This window comes from Thamnophis sirtalis, unplaced genomic scaffold (genome assembly GCF_051295495.1).
Source record: "Thamnophis sirtalis isolate CommonGarterSnake01/CBP01778 unplaced genomic scaffold, rThaSir2_p1.2 scaffold_2, whole genome shotgun sequence".
Lineage (NCBI taxonomy): Eukaryota > Metazoa > Chordata > Lepidosauria > Squamata > Natricidae > Thamnophis > Thamnophis sirtalis.
Genome location: NW_028261382.1, coordinates 87,236,690 through 87,259,777, shown reverse-complemented (window position 1 = coordinate 87,259,777; position 23,088 = coordinate 87,236,690). Strand labels below are relative to the sequence as shown.

The 23,088-nt window shown below is 42.3% G+C and overlaps 1 protein-coding gene across 2 annotated transcripts; it reads right to left on the bottom strand.

The window, feature by feature from the left end:
• Nucleotides 1-7,905: 7,905 nt before the first annotated feature.
• On the bottom strand, nucleotides 7,906-22,241 carry MSANTD2 (Myb/SANT DNA binding domain containing 2). Of its 2 annotated transcripts, none has more exons than XM_087706317.1 (4): nucleotides 21,710-22,241; nucleotides 13,592-13,850; nucleotides 10,582-10,642; nucleotides 7,906-9,323 (listed from the first exon to the last, which is right to left on the bottom strand). In XM_087706317.1, the coding sequence occupies exons 1-4, from the start codon at nucleotides 22,205-22,207 to the stop codon at nucleotides 8,471-8,473; spliced, it is 1,671 nt and encodes a 556-aa protein (XP_087562443.1). In that variant the 5' UTR covers nucleotides 22,208-22,241; the 3' UTR covers nucleotides 7,906-8,470. The 2 variants fall into 2 exon arrangements, with proteins under 2 accessions (XP_087562443.1, XP_087562444.1); XM_087706318.1 differs by lacking the exon at nucleotides 21,710-22,241 and adding an exon at nucleotides 14,462-15,389.
• Nucleotides 22,242-23,088: the final 847 nt, after the last annotated feature.

Here is a 23,088-nt window from a genome sequence, read left to right as displayed (position 1 = left end):
AATGATAAATCCACCAAGAAATGAACCCCAAGGAGAAACAACACGGAAATTTGAGTTTCTTTTGATGCACATATCTGTGGAAATCCTCATGTGTCTTTAACTCCCCCCCCCCTCCATACTACTTAGAAAAGTAACAGATATAGTCCCCGTTCACTGTTCTGCTGAGATAAGTAGTAGAGGCAGAAGTTAACCTCTGAATGAAAACAGCCAATGTCTGCTTCCAGCTTCCAGACTAATCAGATTTGGACAGCAGAGTAACAAATTTAACATGTTCTTAAATCAGGATTTAACCAAATCTCCAAATATGGACAGATTAGAACGGCAGGGACCCAGCGCTACTTAATCTACAGTGTGTCATTTTCAATCCTCGCTGTCAAAGAGTTCTCCATCTTGGAAGGCCATGATTCAGAAGGGAAACTGGGGTGCTGATGCTGCGTTCTCAGCTCAACCGTATTCTGGTTAGCATGCTGCGCTGCACACATGCAGAAAAACTGCCTTTCAACAAGCCAGGTCACTGGCAGCTTTTCTCTTGGGAGTGAGTGGTTGGCTGGTTTGTTTTTGGTAGCTGAAGTGGTATTTTTTCTGGTTCCACCACAAAACCGCGTTCGACTAAAGGGCGCTCGACGAAACCGCGTACCTGACGTCATCACAGCGTGACAACAGCGCGGAGAAAAAAGCATGCTGTAAACGCTAAACCTAAAATTAACCCCTAAACCTAACCCCCCTAAACCTAATCCTAAACCTAATCCTAAACCTAACCCTTAACCTAACCCTAAACCTAACCCTAAACCTAACCCTTAACCTAACGCTAAATCTAATCCTAACCCTAAACCTAACCCTAACCCTAACCCTAACCCTAAACCTAACCTAACCCTAACCCTAACCCTAACCCTAACCCTAAACCTAACCCTTACCTTAACTTGAATCGGCTTGCTTTCAAAGCGCTATTTAAAGCGCCCTTCTTTCTCCGCGCTCACTGTTGTCGCCCTGCTGATGACGTCAGCGACGCGGTTTAATCGGGCACGCTTTAGTCGAGCGCGGTTTTGTCGTGCCACGTTTTTTCTCTATAGAGAGAGAAGTTCCCCAGCCAGTGAGACAGTAATGCTAGCACACCCTTGGAATGGATGGGATTTATATAGGGCTTCAAAACCATTCTTCTTTTAAAGGCATTATAGCATCCCTGCCCCACTGGCTGGGATGGGTGGATGGATAAAATATCCCAGCATTGCAGTGATATACATATATAGCGATATACATATACATATTCACATACACACATACACATATACTGTACATGTGTGTGTTTGTTTATGCGTTAAAATAGACCAGCATTTCTAATGTTTCTTCCAGCTCCAATTTTTTATATTTACATATACATACATGTTGTGGCCCAGCAGGAGCCGTTGGAGCTGCCACCAGACTCCAACAGCGAGGGGCCCTATGAGTCGGCTCTGGAGGATGTGGAGGACCCTGGACAGGGTTCTGACTCCGAGCAGGGCGCAGAGAGGCTGGCTGGCCACCAGGAGGCACCTGAGCCTTGGACCAGTGGGGAGGAGACAAGGGAGAGTGAGTCGGAAGCCAGTAGTGAGTTGTTCCTGGATGCACAGTACCGAAGAGCTAATAGGCGTCATGAACAGTTGCGCAGTTACAGGAGGTAATTGCACTCAGCTGGTGGTCATTAGGCTCCTCTCCAGACTATAAAAAGGCTACTTGTGCACACGGCTCTCTTTGCAGAAGTCAACACAGAATCGAATGTCAGAGAACTTTGTATGAGCTTGGCAGGCTGGATTGCTGCCAAGTCTTATCTGTGTTTATTGCTGTCCAAGCTTGTCTGTGCTGGGTTGCTGCCAAGGACCTGTTTGTCTGTTAATTAAATGCCGTAACTTATCTTTGGCTCGGAGTGTGCTTTGGTGTGGAACGAGGGGGGTCAGAACACATACATAGACACACACTTATGTAAGTATATAAAAATTTGGAGATTGATCATCTCACTTACAAAGCAGCTTGTTTAATAATGGTCCCAGGCCAATCATTAAAACAACAGTAAAACCAGTACAATAAATAAACGAACACAATTACATGAAAAATTTGAAATGTTCACTTTTCACTGTTATTTGTGAAAAAGGCTACCCTACAGTTTCTGAACGGTACAGCTATTGATAACAGAACTGGTTTGGTGTATATCAGAGAAGGCACCATGCTACAAACTAAGAGGCTCTGACTTTTGGTCTTACCAGAGGCATAAAGCTAGCTGAGTGGCATTTTGCCAGTCCTTCTCTTTCAGCCCTAGGAAGGAGACAATGGCAAACTTGCCAAGAAAACTACATTTTAGGCAGGTAGCTGAAGGCAGGAAACTGGAAAGCACATCAAAAAAGCAAAAAAGTTTTTGGCAACATTTGTAGGTTTCTGACAATTAGTCACATCAAAGGAGAGAGAAGAGGACATGCCACAAGCCATGGATGCCCACTATTCTGTAGTTCCCAATTTCTTATGACCAACCTTCAAAGTGCTAACGATCAGATGACTGCAAAGAATATACAGTCCTCCCCATTCGGTCAAAACTGAAGAAGCTTCTTGAACAAGAAGCGAAACATTTTCAAAGAATATTCCAAGGACAACTGGACTTTCTTGGGGGTCTTCCCTCCCTTTGGAACAAAGAAAAAGAACAAGAAAGACCAGCTGCCTTTTGGAAAGAAGTTTTGGGACAACCCTGACATGGATGATTGAAAACGTCTGTAGACATTCTGGTTTCCTCCTATATCTGGGGGTGATCTCGGCCACAGAGCTTGGGCCAGAAACTTCCTGCCTCCCGAAATCACAGGAAAACACAACGGCCACAGATGGAGGCAGTATCCCTTTTTTTTCAAAAATGTGGGGGGGGGGGAGAGATTACATCAGCTTACTGTACACAGCATTGCCTGTAACACAGGGGTGGGTTCCTGCCAGTTCTAACCTCTTCTACAGAAAAGGTTCCACAAATCTACAGTGCCGTTTAGAACCGGTTCCAGCTCCCTCCCCCCACCCGTACACACATCATCATGATGAAGAGCAAGAGGAGGAATTCTGGGAGTTGAAGTCCACAAATCTTAAAGCTGTCAAATTTGAACACCCCTGGGGTTTTGTTTCTAAAGGGTTAGGGGTGCAAGGGTCTTGTAACTTGACAGCTTTAAGACTTCCATGCTTCAAATGCCAAAGTTTCTGAGCCAACATTTTGGTTGCTAAGCAAGAGCATTGTTAAGTGAGTTTCACCACATTTTACAAGTTGGCCATGCCCACTCAGTCACATAGCTGGCAAGCCACTCCCACCCGGTCACATGGCCAGCAAGCCACTCCCACCCAGTCACATGGCCAGCAAGCCACTCCCACAAAGCAGGCCACACCTACAGAAGAGGTTCTAAAAAAAATTGAAACCCACCACTGCTGTAACATTACTTCTGAAGGTGCTTCTGGGCCTCGACACATGTGCTACAAAGACATCACTTCCAAATCTGTCAAGAATGTTGCAATTTCACCAATTTGCCCTTTTCTAGAAAACTCCATTCCACTGACTCCAACTTATTCTAGTCAGCATGGTTGGTTTTCATTTTTTGGCCTTTTTGGGCTTTGTGGGTTAATAAATAAAATCTTGCAAATCTTGATTAATAATGATCATGTGCCATCATGTTGTTGTCTCTTAGCAACCACATAGATTTTCTCCCTAACCTGGTTCTTCCAATCTCTTCCAATAATGCACCCATCCTCTCTGTAACTAAGTCCCTCTTCCTTTTCTCTTTTCTTTTGCCAAATCTTAGTACATTTGCAGATACCACCTTCATATGTTCAACAGTTTCTTCTTTTAATATTTCTTTGGATCAGCTTAGAGAAAGTCCTGCCTTTTTGACAGCCCTCATTTTGCTTTCCTGAGTGAAAACTGTTCAGCTGTTAGTATTATTAAGGGAATAAGTAGTTCGGATTCTTTAAAGTTGGCATTTGGAAGGATCTTGAATTCTTTGCCGCATGTCACCCCCTGCTGGCAGAAACGGAAAATAGCTTTCTGTGAAGAGTTTTGAAAGCTAGAATATACGTGTCTGTGTGTGTGTGTTGTATTTGTGCTGATAAATAAATAAAGGGAGACTAGTATAGATCTATTTCAAGCTATTTAGCTCTCATCAGCTAGCCATATCTTTACTGGGATTCGAACCTGTGCTGTATTACATCTTAGGCAGATGTGTTAACCACTAAGCCACAAGGTTCTCCTCCTTATCAGCTGAGCCAGGGAGGGAAGTATGTATTTAGTGTCACAACCCCTGGTATGCCCAAATATGGGAGGAAGCAAACTGCTTCCATTCTCTGTCTATCGGCTCGTCACAAGAGACCATCACGACAGAAACCCAATATTTTTCTGTTGCCTTTGTTACATTTGTGTTGTATTTGTGCTGATAAATAAATAAAGGGAGACTAGTATAGTTCTATTTCAGGCAGTTTGCTTCCTCCCATATTTGGGCATACCAGGGGTTGTGACACTAAATACATATACATATGTGTGTGTGTGTGTGTGTGTGTGTGTACACACACACACACACACATATGGTGACAGCTCAGTTACGGTACTGAAAAAAGCGAATTATTACCATTTTTCACACAACCATTGCATCATCCCATGGACACATGATCAAAACTTGGATGCTTGGCAAGTATTTACGATGGTTCCCGTGTGCCGAGGTTGTGTGATCCACCTTTTGCGGCTTTCTAACAAGCAAAGTCAATGGGAAAGCCAGTTTCACTTAACAACTGCAGTGATTCACTTAACAACGGTGGCAAGAAAGGTTGTAAAATGGGATAAAACTCACTTAACAACTGCCTTGCTCAGCAACATAAATTGTGGGTTCAGTAAGTCGAGGATCACTTGCCCGGTCAAAGAACAACTGGCAAATCTTCCCCTGGACTTTTGGAAGGAGGGTGAGATGGAGATGAGATTCTGAATATTCTCTTTGTGCACATTTTTGTTATAAGAAGGAATCCTGCCCCCTTCTGGATTTTATTGGGTAGAGACATAAAATAGAGACAAATGACAAAATGGGCTTTTATTTTTAGAAAGAGTGAAATTCTCTCCATCCAGGTGGGCTCAGGTATCACATAAGTAATGCAAAACCCAAGCATGCTAGACTGAACCCATCACATCCTGTTAGTGAAAAAGAGATGTAATTATACACAAGCTCAGATTGCAACACTTCAACACCCCTCCAGAAACATATTTTCAGGCAAGCTGCTGCTACGGTGGAATTCTACAAAATACTATGTACCGGTCTTTTGATATTTTATAACATTTTGGCAAATTTTCTTCTAACTGAAGAAGATATGGTGATTCTGAAGCGATGTCTGGTAGAGCCGAGGGACCTTTATTTTTTGCATTTTCATTGTCAAAAGTATGGATCATCTGCAAAAGGGAAATACATTACCTCTTTTCAGTATGCAAGCACTTAATTTAGACAGTGACTTGCTTCCAACTCTATCGGAGCACAAGCCAAAAGCTGCTCTTTGAGAAATCAAATCGTGGAAGAGGAGCCAAATTCCTTGATGCATTATTTTCTTTGGCTGTCATGTAATAAGAAGGCTTTTCTTACATTTCCTGAAAAGCAGGTGCATCAGAATAAAAGGATAAATCTCCCTTAACTTACATTTAAAGCAAAGATAACAACCTTCTCAAGTGAAATTTGATACTGTGTGGTTTATGATCATTTCCATCTAATTTTCCTGACAATAATATATAAGCTTATTTAACATTTCAATTAAGTGTTATTAATACGGTTACTTCCCAAGTGTAGGTAGTCCTCAACTCATAACTACAATTGGGATATAGCTGTTAAACAAGTGAGTCATGCCCAGTTTTGCAAACCTTTTGGCTACAGTTAAGTGAATCCCTCTAGTTATTAAGTGAATCATATAGTCATTAAGTGAATCCAGCTTTTTCCCAATGACTTTGCTTGCCGGAGATTCACAGCTGGTGATCAGGAGAAACTTCAGCTCTCATAAACACGCCGATTGCCAAGCAATTGAATTTCGATTATGTAATTATTGGGGTGCTAGGATAGTTGTGTCGGGATCAGTAGTAAGTCACTTTTTTCAGTGCTGTTGTAACTTTGAACAATCACTAAATGAATGTTTTATATTGAAGATTACTTTTAGTTTGTTATCCCCCCCCCCTCCTATTACATTAAACATGACAATTGGATACAAATTTCTGGAGTTAGGATAACTTTTGGAGGGACTGAAAGTTATATCCATCTCTTATTTAGTGCAGGGTGGTCCAACCTTGGCCGTTTTAAGACCTATGGACTTCAGCTCCCAGAATTCCTCATCCATGCTGGGGAATTCTGGGAGTTGAAGTCCACAGGTCTTGAAAGTGGCTAAGATGTACCCTTGGTGTACGTGGTCAACCTGTGACTTGACTATAAACTCCAGGTTGCAGTTACAGCTTTTCATGATGGAGCAACTATAATTTATAGGAAATAAGTAAGTCAGGAAGAAAGCTTCCCTGAAATGGGTGGCTGGGGAATTCTGGGATTTGAAGTCCACAGTATTAAAGTTGCCACGGTGGGACATCCCTGCTTTAGAGCAGTGGTCTCCAACCTTGGCAACTTTAAGACTTGTGGATTTCAACTCCCAGAGTTCCTCAGCCAGCAAAGCTGGCTGAGGAACTCTGGGAGTTGAAGTCCACATGTCTTAAAGTTGCCAAGGTTAGACTTCCCTGCTTTAGAGCATTGCAGCACTTGGTTCCTGCCAAATCCTTGCCTGTGTCTTTATGTGGATTACTTTCCAATATCAGGTGCCTGATCATTCCAGAACAGCCCTTCTCCACATCTTCATTCTTTCAACAGCGAGGACAAAGTTTCCGAAACGATGGTCTTGCGTTGAAGGAAACAGTTCCTGTAGCTTTCAAAATGGGAATTCTTAACTTTGAAATTAGGAGTCAGTTGGCTTATGACAACTCGACTTTATTGGCAGTCGCCAAGCAGGAATCTGATTCAGAAACTAAGCTAAACCTTTTCCTGCAAGCAAAAGAACCAACTTGATCAGCTTCAACCAATTTGATGGTAAACAAGCAGCATTTTTTTCCCGGAACTTGGGATTATCGTTTTGCACAAATGTGATCATTCTGGGAGAGCTAGAATAGCAGGCTGGAGGAGATCACAGATTGATAATGAAGGTGTTTTTTTTTTGTTTTTTAAGATTGACGCATCAGCAAACTTGCAAAATTATGAAGATCCTTCAACAAGCAGATGGAAAATAATCTTTTATACAGAATGTTGCATTTTTATTAGGAAATGTTATATTCGCTATTATTTATTCATATAATACTGTACGGATTTTGCAAGATGAGCCATCCTGAGGGCTCATCTTTTTCCTTCTGAAGACAGTGCTAATATATGAATATACAGACATTCAAAATAATTAAAAAATATGTATAATAAATAAAAACATTTTTTTTAAAAAAATGCCAGTACACATCTTCATAAAGATACAATCAGGCAAGAAACACATTTCTGAAAATCCACATTTGTTTTCTTTTTATTTGGACTGACACATTCATTATATGTCACAACTTCCACTGATCAATGAGGTTTGTAAAAAAAACGAAATTAAAAAAAAAAAACCTGGCACTTGCCAGCAGCGCAATGGGATTTATATCGGAACATTATAACGAGGCATTAAAAATGTTTACTCCCTTGGTCCATAACTCCCCAGTTCCCACCCCGAGCCCACCCCTTCTCACAGCTTTGATTGTGTTTGATAAAAGCATGATTTGATAAAAATGCTTCTCAGCGGCTGAGTTACTTTCACTGCCACACAGAGGTTAAACTAAATATTTCTTAAAAGGCCCATGGATGATTTTAATGTAAACAAAACATAAACCAAAATTAAAAAAAAAAGGTGATATGGCAACACTACTAGTAAAGTGGGGTACATCACAGAAAGAGAAGTTTTTGCAGGCAACACTGGTTGAAAGTTGTAAGAACACTTGATGGGTGAAGAAACTGAAATGCTAAATTATATACAAGAGGTGCTAACGGTGGCACTGAAAATCAGTCTGGTGTGACCGGGTTTTAAACTCAGTTAATCTATTGCTTATTTATTACATAACCATAATCACACTTGAGACACATGTGTAAAAAATGAGACATTGTGGAAAACAGCTTTTTCGTATGAAATTTAACATGTACGTTCATCCAACGTGGAGTGTATCAATAGTCATCGTATTTACAATGCTCCCTTTGAAAGTCCTTTTCTTTATAAAACCATTTGGCTGGCCCAAGGAAGTAAACAGCATATTTTACTGGCGTGAGAAACACTTTTGTAAAATCCCCTATAAGTGTTCTCCTCATTTCAGTTCGGTTAGAGCAGTTGATTTTTGCCCAGTCTTGTACTAAGCAGATGTCCCAAATGCCACAGGTGATACTTACAATGTCCTGATCCTTATGAAGGATGAAAGTCAGTTGTTAAATTTCAAAGGATATCCAATGGCTTTTTCCAGGCACTCGACCAAAGAGCCAGCAGAAAGGAAGTCCCTCTCCACTTCTACAAATTTAATGTAAATAGACTTAGGAGAAATCCCTGGGTCCACAATACAGTTTTGTGATAAAAATCCATTGATGCCAACCCACTCTTTGCTGAAGGTTTTGGTGTTGGCCTGGAAGTGTAAAAACAAGCACTGTTGGAGAGTTCTGACCTCGGCAATGCCAAGGTAACAATAGATGATTCTGGTGGGCTCCATCTCCACTTTGAGGGAAGCCTGTGACAACGGCATTTCGGTTTCTCCCGGAGTCTCGTTTTCAGGTTCTTGGCTGATGCTCTCGTGATCAGGAGATGGTGGCTTCTCGTGACAGTCTTCATAGCCGATGGCATACAGACCAGGGCTCTTTGGAATGCCTCCAGGTAACAAATACTGGACAATATTTCCACCCGTTGGCTTGGAGTGAGCAATAGGTATCCAGTCAATTTCCATGTGCAACTCTAGGCACCTGGCTTCACTGATGGTAATCTCCAAGAATTTGTAATAAACGTTCTTCCAGTTCATTTTCTGCACTCTGGTCATGATGATCCTGCCCTCGGGCTTCTCGGAGTTGAAATATTCCCGGAGTCGCTTGCCAAGGGGAACTTGGGAACTGATCTCAGCGTAATGGTAACGGATATCCTCCTTCCACCGTGTATTATAGCCAATCCCGAATATAGCCAGTTTGTTCGAAAGGTGTAGCCTAGAAAAGTCCGCCCAACTCTGAAAGAGTTCCCATTTTAACTGGACGGATTCCAAGATCTGTACAATATTCTGCATTAGATCGCGCTTCCTTTAAATAAGAAAAAAACAAAACACAATGGGACTAAGTTTTAAGGTGGGAAATTAAGAAAAAGAAGGAGAATGCAATCACAAAATTCCAATGGATGTAAAACAGGCCTGTCATATGCTAAGGACAAATAGCTGCTAGAAAAATTCACAATAGTGTCTTAAATCCTTATAGTATGAAGCAAAGAGTTTGCTTAACAACAATGGTGTTTGTTTAACAAACATGAGCCATGTTAAGCACTTTCTTTGCCTGCAAAATGGAACCAATTCCATTTATGAGCTCTCTAGTTTGGGAGAGGAAAGACTGATGCCTGGAAACCGGAGAGAAGAGAACTGTCCATATGGAGGATGCTGAGCAAACTGAACCAGCAGTCTGATTTTCTTAAGGCACTGCCATCGTTAATCCGTTGTGGCAAACACAAGTATGAGTTATGGCCATAATAGAGCTTGCCTATTATGGTCATAAGTCGCGACTGTCAATCCAATTTCACGACCTTTTTTTGCGGTGATTGTTAAGCAAACATTTCAGCTGTTAAACAAACCCCACGGTCGTTAAGTAAACCCCACTGTTCACTATGCCACTGTAAAATGGTCAAGTGATAGCAGGATGCTACAAATGGCCATAAATGGGTCCGTGTTTCCAAGCACCCACAGTGCAGTCATGTGACCACAGAAGGAAGTACCGCTGGAACTTCCGGTTAGGGGTGTGTATGTGTGTGTGTGTGGGGGGGGTGTGTCCATCAAACCTTTGAATGATTCCTAAGCAACCAGTCATAAATCGAGGACTACCTATATTCTGAGAAGCAATGGGAATTTCTACATTTTTGTATCTAATGCAGCTCCAACAAAGCACAATCTTCTAAAGAAAACCATTGTTGTGTAGTGATTAAGGATCTGAATTAAGACCAGGAAAACCCAGGTTGACGCCTCAGCTAGGGAAATTGGGAGCCATGGAAACTTAACTCTCAGCTCAACCTATCTCACACATCTGGGAAGGCTCCTATTCTGTCTAAATACTGAGACATGCAGATAGGCTTTCATTCAGTTCCTGCATTCCGAAAACTGCAGCTATGAAACAGTCAACATTTGCAAAGCCATTCAAGGTATACATGCAGTTACCGGACACTGCAACTTTCCAAGGATATTTCAACAGCACGAGTTTATATTTTATCTGGTGCAGCTGGAAAAAAACTGAGACCGTTGTATTACCCTTGAAAAGTGCAGATACTTTCAGAATCTTAATTTCCATTCAAGACACTTACTGAGAATCTTCTGAAGATTCTTGTTTTATCTTCAATGTTTTCTTCACTGCCGGCATTTCATCTAAAAGGTAAAGCAGAGGTTAAAATAATTCATAACAACTGAGCCTTGTTACTTTAAAAGGCAATTTATAGCCCAATTATAACTGTGTCCAATTTCAGTATGAATACAGGCATCATTGTAGTTTATTTATTATTTATTTATGTATTAAACTTTATTGACTGGACAACTCCAGTGGGTCCTGGATGGCATATGAAACTAGGAATAATTTAAAAACAGCTAAAAATATTGAATCACCCAGACAGTCCAGGCTAAAATAACAATAGCAATAGCACTTAGACTTATATACAGCTTTACAACCCTTTCTAAGTGGTTTACAGAGTCAGCACATTGCCCCCAACCGTCTGGGTCCTCATTTTACCCATCTTGGAGGGATGGAAGGCTGAGTCAACCTGAGTCAAAATAATCTAATACATGGCAAAACAACACAAAACGGGGGCTGTTGAACAAATATTAAATGTCAACCCTGTGCCTGGGACCAAAACCAGTTTTTCAAAGCTTTCAAGAGCCTTTGAGAGCATGCGTGTGCGACCCCCAGGCACGGGAGGAGGGATTTTCGCCCTCTCCAGGCTCTGGAGGCTTTCCTAAAATCTGGGGAAGATGACAATGGCCCAGCCTTCCGGAGGGCCTCTGGGGCCATTTTCGCCTAGGCTTCAGGAAAGCCTCCGGAGGGCGAAAAACAGCCCAAAGGGAAATTCGGGAACAAACTTCCAGTTGGCTTGTTGGGCCTGTTTTTTGCCCTCTCTGGGCTCTGGAGGTTTTCCTGAAGCCTGGGGAGGGCAAAAACAGACTGCCCCAGCTTTCCAGAAGGCTGAAAATCAGTTTCCGGAAGGCTGAGGGCTGCCGTGCCGGCAAATATGGCTCCAGGGGCCACCTGTGGCACACGTGCTATAGGTTCATCATCAGGGCTCTATGCCATACTGGGATTTATAGGTAACTAAACAACCCGTGCCCTGTTAGATCATTGTTTCAGAGATATTTCTTTATCTAAACAGAGAAATATAATGACCAAGGGTGAGCAGAAAAAATGCAAGGGGAAGAGGAGGGACTTCTAACTTCCTGCCAGCTTCCCCATTGAGTTTCCTTGTGGGACTCTGGCAGGGAGTATCGGAAATTTCCCTTCCCTTCCCAAGGAGAGTTGCTGCCGCAGGGGAGGGGAGGGAGAATAAAGCATTGTGAGACTGGCTGGGAAACTGTAGCTGAAAATGAAGATTACATGACCGCAGCATCCCATCCGCAACCAACAGCCCTCAACAGCAACAATTTCCCCAAATCTCATTCCCTCAGGAGTCACAGGTCTTGGATTTTGCATCCATTCTGTAAGTTAGCCCATTTGAGGTACCTTGGTTCAAAAGCTATTGCCCTAGGATGCACTGTTTCACCCAATTGAAGATTGTGACAATGAGTTTTAGGTTTTATATTGATAGATAACCAGCACCTTGAATGGCACTTAGAAGCCAATTGGCATCTGATGCAGTTGGTGTTGCAGTGGTGACAATGAGCATATGGAGTGGTGCCCGTTACTGCTCATGCCACTACATTTTCATGCCGCTATAGATTCTGGGTGGTTTTCAAGGTCAGCCCCATGTACAGCGCATTGCAGTAATGCATTTGTGAAGGGACTGTGGCATGAGTGAATGTCTGAAGGGCCTCCTTATAGGATAGCAAGAAGCCAAAAGCCACTTTGACATCAAATATCGCTTTACAAATTTCTAGCATACACCAATTAATTAATTAACACCGACTGATACTAAAGACAAGAAAGTATGACTGAATATTCATATGGCAGCTGTTAATTGGAACAATAAACAAAAGACTATAAAACAGTGAAGATATATTTTATTGAGTTGTACTGGAAAGAACTTTTGATATTATGGACAAGATTACAATGGATAATTGCAATCTGTTTATCACCATGCAAATGACAAATCTCTGTAATGCCATGCTTTCTTTCACTTCGAATAATGGAATCCCCTGCCCCCAATTAATGAATTAACATGAGGTTTCAGTCTATACAGGTAGCCCTCAACTTATCAGTGTCCACCTAACAATGGTTCAAAGCTACGATGGTCTTGAAAAAGTGACTTACAACCCATCCTCCAAGTTATGACTATTGTACCACCCCTGTGGTCACGCGGCTGCAATTTGGTGCTTGACAACTGGCTCAAATGTATAGCAATTGTAAGCATCTTCAATCATACGATTGTGATTTGCAACAATCCCAGCTGGCTTCTGACAAGCAAAGTCAATTGGGGAAACTGGATATGTTTAATGACCCAGTAAAAATAGTTGTAAAATCTGATCTGGTCACAGATGACTCACTTATGGACCCCATTGCTTAGCAACTAAAAATTCTGGTCTCAACTGTGGTCGTAAGTCAATGAATATCTGTAAAGCAAAACTCTCAATATTTCACTGCGCTTTCTGAAATCTGATTTGAAAGCAATGACCCTGAGAGCTTTTACTGTATCAAAACATGAATTGTGCTATTGATGTTGGAAATACATCACTAAAGTATGCAAATAGAGTCCCATGCTGATTAATGCTTGGGGCCTGGATCTGTTTGAGTCCAATTCAACTCCTCCCTTAACTTTCAAAGCTGACTTGGATCAGTCGCTATGGTTCAGCCAATCTCACAGAATTGTCTATGTGAGTAAAAATTGGAGGAAAGAAGCTATGACACGTAGAACTCCTGGATGAGAGATGTAATGCAATGAATGAATAAATAAATATACAAGCAGGTGGAGTGTCAAATTGTCTACCAAAATAAAAGAGTTGGCACTGCCCCATTTCCTTACTTAAAAGGAGATATCTCGGCCTCAAGTTCAAGGCATGCAACAGGAAGATGTACGAAACAGAAACACTAAGTCCATGGTTGCAACCAAAGTTGCAGTGGCACCAATTGAAGTATTAACAGTCACCAGTGTTTCGGTAAAGTTTGCCACATCTTACCTAACTCTTGCTCGCCTGGTTGGTAACAGTATAGATCCTGACTATGGTTCCCCCATTCGTCCTGCGAATATTCCTCCATTGTGCTACCATCAGACTCCAGCTCTTGATACAAGCCACTGCTATTGATGAGCACCGGTTGGCAGAGTTGAGAATCCCATCCTCCTTGACCAAAGACCTGCTCCAACTGTTCAAATGTGTAACTGCTTTTTCTTTTGCCCACACCATGTTCCTTCACTCGGCTGTAACACCTGCGAAGGGTCTAAGACAGAAAACATGCCTGTTAGTTTATAAGTGGCCCACCTTCTATACCCCTTGTGCCATTTGTATTCTTCTTTAACTTGGTTCTAAACTCTGCCACATTTATTAGATCCTTTTAACCAAACAGGATTTTACGAAGAAGTAAGTCTTAAAGCCAAGTTGAATCTTCACAGCCATTTAAACTTCACAGCAAAGAGCACTTGTATTTTTATATTTGCCACAAGAGGACATCACATTTAATAATAATGTTAATATATCAGCTTCATTTATTGGTCTTTTATTGCCAAAACTTTCCCTTCTTATCCCCAAGCTTGCTAGACTATGCAGAATTAAAACCCCCAGTGAGATACCAACAAGCCCGTAAGATATACACATTTACGAAGGGAAGAGAAAGAACAGCTACTGTGGTACCCATAGTTTGAAGCGTAAGGAGAAGTGAGGGGGAATGGGGAAAAGAGAGAGATAGGGAGAAAGAAAGTGAAAGATAGAGAGAGAGAGAAAGAAGTCACCAAAAGCAGACAGCTGGATTGTTCCTTATTCCAAAAAGAAAACAATTAAGTTATTTTAAAAATGTTGGCCTAAACTCTTTAGCTAGTAAAATATATTACTTACATAGTTTGCATCCTTACTAACTCACTCTGTTTCTTGGGAAGCTGCTGAAATTTAAAAGAAGTGAAATCAATAATGCTCTGTATTCCCATGATCAAATATTAAACACACAATATACTAAGATGGTCAGGTCTAATAATAAAACATTAAACCCAACACTAGATTTTTAGGCATCTTTTATATCCTATCTCAACCAGATATTACCCACTTTCACTGCACCTTAAATCATTCACTTGTCAATAAGAAGCCAAATTACATATTAAGGCAAGTGTGAATAAAACACTGCTAAAAATGCTTCTTATCTAGATTTTCCTCTTTCTAACTCCACCCCACTTCTGTTTTTAGGGGGAAATACTTAAATTATGTTCCTTAATGTAGTTTGCTGCAAAGGGTGGGGGTACAGATTAAAAATTGATTAAAATGGGCAAAGCTTTTCCAGTTCAAATTGTTAGGAGCTCAAGACACTTCCAAAATGGCTGAAATAATCAATTTTGAGAGCAAAGCAGCACCACTAAGATTGATCCATGCAACATAACATGACACTTTTACGGAGAATCCAATGCCTTGAGAATGGTGAGCCATTCACTGCGTACCAATGCTTTCTTTCCCTCTCATGCAATCTTGCCCAGATCTCCAAATTTATCCCAACTCTCAAAGGAGCAGATTATGAAGCAAGGAAAAGAAAACTGGCCTGTTTCCATTTACACTGATGGAACTATTTTAACGCGTCTCTATCCCACCTGCCCTTCGATGAAGAACAAATATAATTCACTGATAGAAAGGGGATGACAATACCTCTGAAATGTTAAAAAAAATAAAGTAGAATAAGAATAGTCTTGCTTTTCAGCACAGCTCTAAGAAAGTGAAGCAATCTGGTCATCTCAACACGGTGAAATCTAACTATTTCCAGAAAGCTTATCTATTGAGAGTGGATTTCCCTTATGACTCTGCTGCATCCCATCTCTTCACCATGCAGTCAGGTAAAATGTTACTGTAATCAGCATTTTTATTTTATTTTGGAATTCCCTGAAATTTGAACGAAAGTCATCAAGAATGAAATTGCTTTCAAGATGCAGAAGAAGCAAAACACAAGTGGGGGTCATGATAGGAGTGAAATGAAGAGGATCGAAAATCATTTGCTTGGGTAAAGTACCTGTGTCTTACCACTCCCGTAGTATAGGTTCCTTCATCCTATTCCATCATAGGTATAATAAAGGACTTTGGAATGCATGGCAAAGGGTTTCCAAGGTTATTGTTTACTTCTAATAAAATGAGCATAAAACTGGGAAATGGAGAGATGCAAGGCGAACCCCATAGTAAATCACTAACCTTATGGGATAGATCTTGACTTTCAAAAGATTGTTGTCAATGCCTAAGTTTCTTAGACAGAGTTTGGGATTATGGTACGGATAGCAACTCATAAATAAATGGGATTTTCCCAATTTATTTTTAAACCCCAAAGATGGTTTAAAAACTTGCTTAACGACTTGCAGTGAGTCAATCTGAGAAGGATAGAAATGTGACATGCCAAGTATTTGCTATCGCCCTCTGAAGTTAGTGCGGGCAAGGACATTGGCCCAAAAGCCTCCAGGTACTTTTCAATCTTATGGAGTCCAATTAGTCTTTCAAATAGCCAATTCCTAGCATTTTTTCTAAAATTTACTTTACAGCATGTCATTTTGCTGGTAGCACATAGGGTCTGATATGCATCAGTCTAAATCCTACTTAGCTTTAAGTATTACAATATTCTACCCTCTTTTCCTATTTAGAAAAAAAAAACATTTTAAATAATTCTAAATATCTTTCAGAGAAATATGTACACATTTCTTACTCCTTAGGAAGTGAAGAAGTATACTATATTTTGAAAGAAAAAAATCAAACAAACACAGGTCAACTCTGGGTACAATTCAAGATGTTCTAAATGAAAATTGGCATATTGTTTGTCCCTTTCCCCACCAGACATTATGAATATATGTTTTTCTCTAAATTTGGGAGCAGGAAAGAGATAATAAATACATCATCAATGTAAAATAGATTTTAAGTCAGAATGCGGCCGCGTGAGCGATTGTGGGTGCACCTCGTTTCACCCACATAACACCTATCCTCCGCGAGCTGCACTGGCTACCTGTCGATCTCCGGGTACGCTTCAAGGTGCTACTTGTCACCCATAAAGCCCTTCATGGTAGTGGATCTGGGTACTTGAGAGACCGCCTACTGCCGATTACCTCCACGCGACCTATTAGATCTCACCGATTAGGCCTCCTCCGAGTTCCATCTGCCGGTCAATGCCGACTGGCAACCACGCGGAGGAGAGCCTTCTCGGTGGCAGCTCCGACCCTATGGAACGATCTCCCCGTGGAGATTCATACCCTCACCACCCTCCAGACCTTCCGCACAGCCCTCAAAACCTGGCTATCCCGTCAGGCCTGGGACTAAGATTGTAACCTGCCCGAATGGTATGAATGTTGCGTTTTTAAATTTGTATTGTTCTACATGTCTAAAGTTTGTCTTTCCCCTCTCCCCTCTTGAGTTGTGAGCCGCCCTGAGTCCCCCCAGGGAAAAGGGCGGCATATAAATTTAATAAAATACCTAAAATACTTTTAGTGTGTGACAAAGCTGATCGTCTAACCAAGGTGCAGTCTAAACCAAGTCACTAATAAAAGCTTCTAAAATTGTTTTTATTAAGAACCAAGCTAAAATAAACAGTCCCTCCCAGAAAGTTAACCAGGAAATCTTCACGTGCTCTAATAAGATCATCCGATAACTCCATCATCCACACACAGTTTGAAACTGCAAATTAAGCCCAACTGTTTAAGAGAGTCCCTTTTAGTGGCCTCTTTCAATATGACAGAAGCAACCTGGCCCAGCAGTAATCCTATCCAGTATTCAGAACAATTGTAAGAATCCAGATTTCAAATGAATTGCATAAACCTGCCTGCTGAGACACAGAGCAGGAGAGTAAGAGACAAAGTGATAGAAAAACTCATGGATCTAGTTGTAATGCCATGAAAAAAAAAAACATCTGCTGTGACAGCTTCATTTAGCAGAACAAATCATCCATACTGTTATTGCAAATGGACAAAGCTGTCAGGCAGTCACTGGTAGGAAAAAAAAATGCCTTATTTTATTGTTTTACTTATTTTACAGTTAGTGTTCTTTATGATATACAATATCCAGCTTGCATTCTAACTTTATGCCATAACATGGCTCGTTTCCCACCCACGCCCATTGGGTTTTGTACAGATGCATTCCAAGGCAGAAAGCAGAATTTACACTAGATAGGTATCTACATCATGCTAAGCTAAACAAATCTAAAATAAAAATAAACACAGCAAGACTAGCGCAATGCTACAATGTCTTACTCGATGTTCAAGCGACATCCCACTTTACTTCCCAGAATTCAAGGAGCCATACGGGGGCATCCCTTCCTACACTTTTCCCCACAATAGCCGAGTGGGAAAATGAGTTGAAACTATGAGTTCCCCAACTTAACCTGGTGAGCTTCCACGGCTGAGAGATAACTCGGACCTCCCTAAAATTTCCTGAGGAAAATAGGCGCTGAATGATTCTGATGTAAAAATTAACTTTAGTTTAATTAGTTAAAGCGTAAACAGATATGCACTTACATACTGACATTTCAAATAGTTTTGCAGTAGTAGCAGTTCCTAAATCTATCAATGGAAAATAAATATCAGCAAGCACAAAGGTAAACATGCACAGCCAAAGGATCTGATCCCATTAAAAAGGATCCCATACAACACAATGGGAAAAGAGCTTAGTTATATGGGAGCAATCAACCCTGGCTGGTCTTTGGGAGAACAGATACCAAAGCTGAAACTCAAATATTTGGCTGCTTAATAAGAAGAGAGGAACTCACTGGAGATTATCCTGATGGCGGGAAAGATGGAAAGCAAAAAAAAAAGAAGGGGAGGGCAGAGGATGAGAACGTTAGATAGTTGTCATCAATGCAATAAACATAAATTTGGGCAAACTTTGGGAGAGAGTGGAGGACAAAAGGCGTGGTGTGCTGTGGTCCATGAGGTTGCAAAGAGTTGGACACAACTTTAGAGACTGAACAATTACAATATAGGACACGGGTGTCAAATTTGCGGTGTCACATTGCCGTCATGTGATGCTTCACATTTTTCCCATTCGCGGAGGTGGGGTGGGCCTGGCCTACACGTGACACATCCAGCCCATGGGCCACCAGTTTGACACCGATATAGGAGGCTGGAAATTGGAAGAAATCTATGCCGAGAGGCAAGAAGCTTGGATATGTTATTTACGCAAGAGTGCAATTATGATGGGATCTAACACTTTTAGAGGGTGAATCTTCATGATCTCTAAAGCACATCTAGTAGATAAAACAGATTCTGAGAAATTATCTGTGTACCTAAGCAACTGCTGGCTTTTAAAAAATAAGATTGCTTTAATTCTCCTACAGAATGAAGGAAAAGCAAACTGTGTACATTAAATACATGGTTGATTCTAAAAAATGCCATTATACATTATATGTGCCACCTTGTCAAACAACCTAATTTCACATTTGTCGTTTTCAACACAAGGCCTGCTTTATTTGTGCTGGATATTTAATACATAATGTATGCAAAATTTCTCAGAATGCAAAATTTCATTAGATGCTGAATTTAAAAACAACGCAATGCTTGTGGACTTCATTACAAATACATTACATTACATACTGTACAGTACACACAAATTTAACTGCTGATGTGATTTCTGTGAAGCCTGGATCACCACAATGTCACTATTAGCATATTGTAGCTTTTTAAAATATGGAACTGGATGAAACGTTGAGTTTAAATACTTAAAAATAAAAGTCATTTTTTGTTAAACTGTTTCCCTAGATTTGGCTTGCTGTCTTTCTACCGATTTCTGTGGAGAAATCAGTTTCATAATGTTGGCCAACCTTTAAAGCTTCTTTAGGAATGAGTCTCGTACAGCTGAAAACTATCCAACGCTGATTACACGCATACGCATACACACACACACACACACACACACACACACAAAGATTTCTACCCAAAGGTAAATTTCACAATATTTACTCTTAGCTAGCTAAAACAAGGACTACTTTTCATAATGCATGTATAGTAAATATTCAATCTTCATTATAGGTGCATACGTTAAATACAATCTTTTAAATTACCGTTCTGTTAAAGCAGAAGTATATCATACCTATAAATTCATAGTTGAGCAAGAGAGCTGCAGACAGAAAAGATTCTGTTATGGGAAGAGAGTACATTTTTATGTTTTCCAGACACCAGAACCAGCAACAGTTTTGTCTTCCCTACAAAACACAGCCATCAGTTGTCAAATGTTATTATTTGACTCATAATTATGGCCAGTAACAAAATCACACAAAATATCAGAATTCTACATACCAAAGTCTGGCGACTGGCAGACTGATAAAAAGCATAGTGTCCACCATGCATTAGGAAATCTATTTTTCAACTCCTGAAGAAACCATGGTACATCTTATTTAAAAGCAGCATTTATTAAAATAAAAATGTAATGCAATCAGCAAATTTCACAATCATAATAGATTAAGATACATGTAGGCCACATAGGATTCATGTCAGCCACATTTGCAGCACCTTCTTTATGGGCTACCCTCCAGAAGTTTCACATTCTAGTGAATGTGAAACTTCAGAATTGGCTAAAGTCAACACCTGAAGTTTAAAACTTCATTTTAGCAGAAAGAACTTCACAAGGTGTCTGCTTGTCTTTAGGTCTACCATAAGGAGCAAGGGATAGTACTACCCATGTACTACCCAAGGCACTGCTACTTTTTAAAAGATGGAAGCATTCATTCAGCTCAAAAAAGTCCACCTTAATCAACCCACATGTGCTTCCTTTTGCAACTACTCCCATCCTTGTAATCTGGCAGGAAATCAAAACTGATTACTTGCTCAAGTCTTTTCGGCATTAGGTCTCTCTGAAGTTTACTGCGTTAAATATATTTATATAGCAGGAAGGTCTAGCCACATTCCATACGACTCTCCCCACTCATTTCCTAGAATGCTTCCCACATAAACGCCAGCATTTCCCTTTACCAATCTAACAATAACATTTAGGCTTAAAGTCCCCAAACAGAGCTAACCAAGTTCTCGTCACTGACTTTTTGGATGAATTATTTTGCATTACAGAGGGCTAAAACAATCTAATGCAAACTCAGCCCCTAAAAAAACCGTTCATCATCATCATCATCATCATGAGGATTTACAATTACAGGTAACCCTCAACTCACCACAGTTCACTTAGTGGCTGTTCGAAGTTACAACAGCATTGGAAAAAAAAGTGACTTACGACCGTTGTTCACACTTAAACCTTTACAGCCTTTCAATGGTCACGTGATTTACATTTGTACGCTTGACAAGTGGTTCCTATTTAGGATTGCATTGTCCTGGGCTCCTGTCATCCCCTTTTGCGACCTCCCGACCAGCAAAGTCAATGGGGAAGCCGGATTCCCTTATTACTAATTTAACAACTGCGGTGATTCACTGAACAACTGTGATAAGTCCCAAAAACTCATCGAACACATTTCTCACTTAGCAATATCAATTCCGGGCACTCAAAGGGGGTCGCAATTCGAGGACCACCTGTACTGACACCACCTCTCAACTCGGCCCCAAAGGAACTTCACAACAATCAACAACCACCCCAGAGCACAACTTTACACACCGAGAAAACCCTTTGAGCCTCTAACCTAATTCACCCCATCCATCCTATCCTGTGTTTTTGCTTTGAATTGCGCGGTTGTCTGGTCTGTTTTGTTTTTTTTAAAGCGCGCCCTTCCCTTTTAAACGGGCAGGAGGAGTCGCTGCTCCCAACGACAACTTCGCTCCTTCCAAAAAACCCTTAAATATAAAACCCTTAAATATAAAACCCTTAAATATAAAACCCTTAAATATAAAACCCTTAAATATAAAACCCTTAAATATAAGCCGGGGGGGGGAGGGAGGCGGAGGAAGGGGGTTGTTCCGAGGGCCATGTGCTTTCCTTGAAGCTATCTGGGGCAACATCAAGGCGCAGATCGGCAGCCCTTCTCACCGGGGGCCTCAAGGAGCGAGCATCCTCGGAGAAAGCCCCCCACCCGACCGCTGGCAGAGCAGCCCCGATGGGGCATGTCCGGGAGGGAGAGAGGGAGGGAGGGAGGGACCGGGGAGGTTTGGCTTCCCTGGAAGAGCGCCGCGTCCTCAGCATCTCCGGCTCGTCGGCCGCGCCGCCTACCTTGATGCGCTCTCGGCACTGCGAGGGGGTCCGCTCGTAGCCCAGCTCGGCCAGGGCTCGGGAGACGCGCTCGTACATGGCGGGCCCGGGGGCCTTGCTGCCGAAGACGGTGCCGGCGCCCTCCAGCTGCTGGTACCGCGCCTCCACCAGCCGCTCGTTGCCCCACACGGCGATCAACGCGTTGGTCTCGGCCGGCGTCCACGACATGCCTCGGCAAGCCGCCGCCGCCGCCGCCGCGCTGCTGCCCGGGGAGAAAGAGACGGAAGGAGAGGCCCCGACGCCGCCTCCCCCAGCCCCGGCGGAGGTAGCCGCCGCCGTCACCGACCCCGCTCCGGCGGGGCCTAACGGGGAGGCGCCGCTGGGCGTGGAAGGGTCGGAGAGGCTGGGGTTGCCGTCGCTCAGCGCTCCGGGCGAGCCGGGAGACAGCACCTCCATCTTGGGGATCTTGAGCGGCGACTCGGCGGCGGAGAGCTGTGAGGAGCCACAGGGCGCCGCCATATTGGGACTACGGGGCTCAGCGGGCGGAAGTGACGGAGGGAATCCAGGGGGCGGGGCTTCCGCCAGGCGGCGGGGACTGGAGGACCAAGCGCGGGGAATGCAAAGAGAAAGGGAAGAAGGGGGCTGGCCGCACGTGGCGAGCTGGGCGGGGCAGGGCGGCTGAGCTGCACATGGTGCAAATGGAATGAAATGGGACGGGTTCGCTTGTCTCTTCGCCCTATTCATTTCTTAACCTGGCGATAGCTGCAAGTCCCCATACGTCGGGGACTACCGTTGTGCCATGCCCCGTTCACGTGGTTTTCTAGGAGTTGATGTGACACACACACAGACACACACACACAGAGACTTCTAAAACTATACACATTCAACCTCATTTACTGCATTTGGAAAAACACACCGAGAGTCACTTTCTGCCACACATTTAAATATAACTTCTGTTTATTGGAACATTATACACACCTTCAGATGTTCTTCCTAGCCTGCACATGACTGTTAGAGACAGGAGGTATCATGGATTGAGTAAAATGGGGTGAAACTCACTTAACAATGCTCTTGCTTGGCAACCAAAATTTTGGCTCAATTGTGGTCATACCTCAAGGACTAGGTCCGCCTTCCTCTGCATGGCAGCCTTGTCCTAGTAAACTCCTCCTCCTTTCTGGCAATTTTCCTCTCTGTTAGAGGCACCAAAATAATCCAGGCAATGTAAGGTTTCCTGCTGGAGCAGGGGGTTGGACTAGATGGCCTCCAAGCAGTGGTTGGATTTACTACCGGTTCTGTGGGCGTGGCTTGGTGGGCGTGGTGTGGCTTGGTGGGCGTGGCAGGGGAAGGTTACCGCAAAATCCCCATTCCCTCCCGATTAGCTGGGACTTGCGAGGCAGAGA

Coding starts and splice junctions, on each gene's coding strand:
- MSANTD2 (XM_087706317.1), bottom strand. CDS start 22,207: ATGGCGGCGCCCTGTGGCTCCTCACAGCTCTCCGCCGCCGAGTCGCCG. Junction 13,851..21,709: donor AGTGCCGAGAGCGCATCAAG/GTAGGCGGCGCG, acceptor TTTCTGTCTTAG/ACCCTTCGCAGGTGTTACAG. Junction 10,643..13,591: donor ACCAGGCGAGCAAGAGTTAG/GTAAGATGTGGC, acceptor TTTACCTTTTAG/ATGAAATGCCGGCAGTGAAG.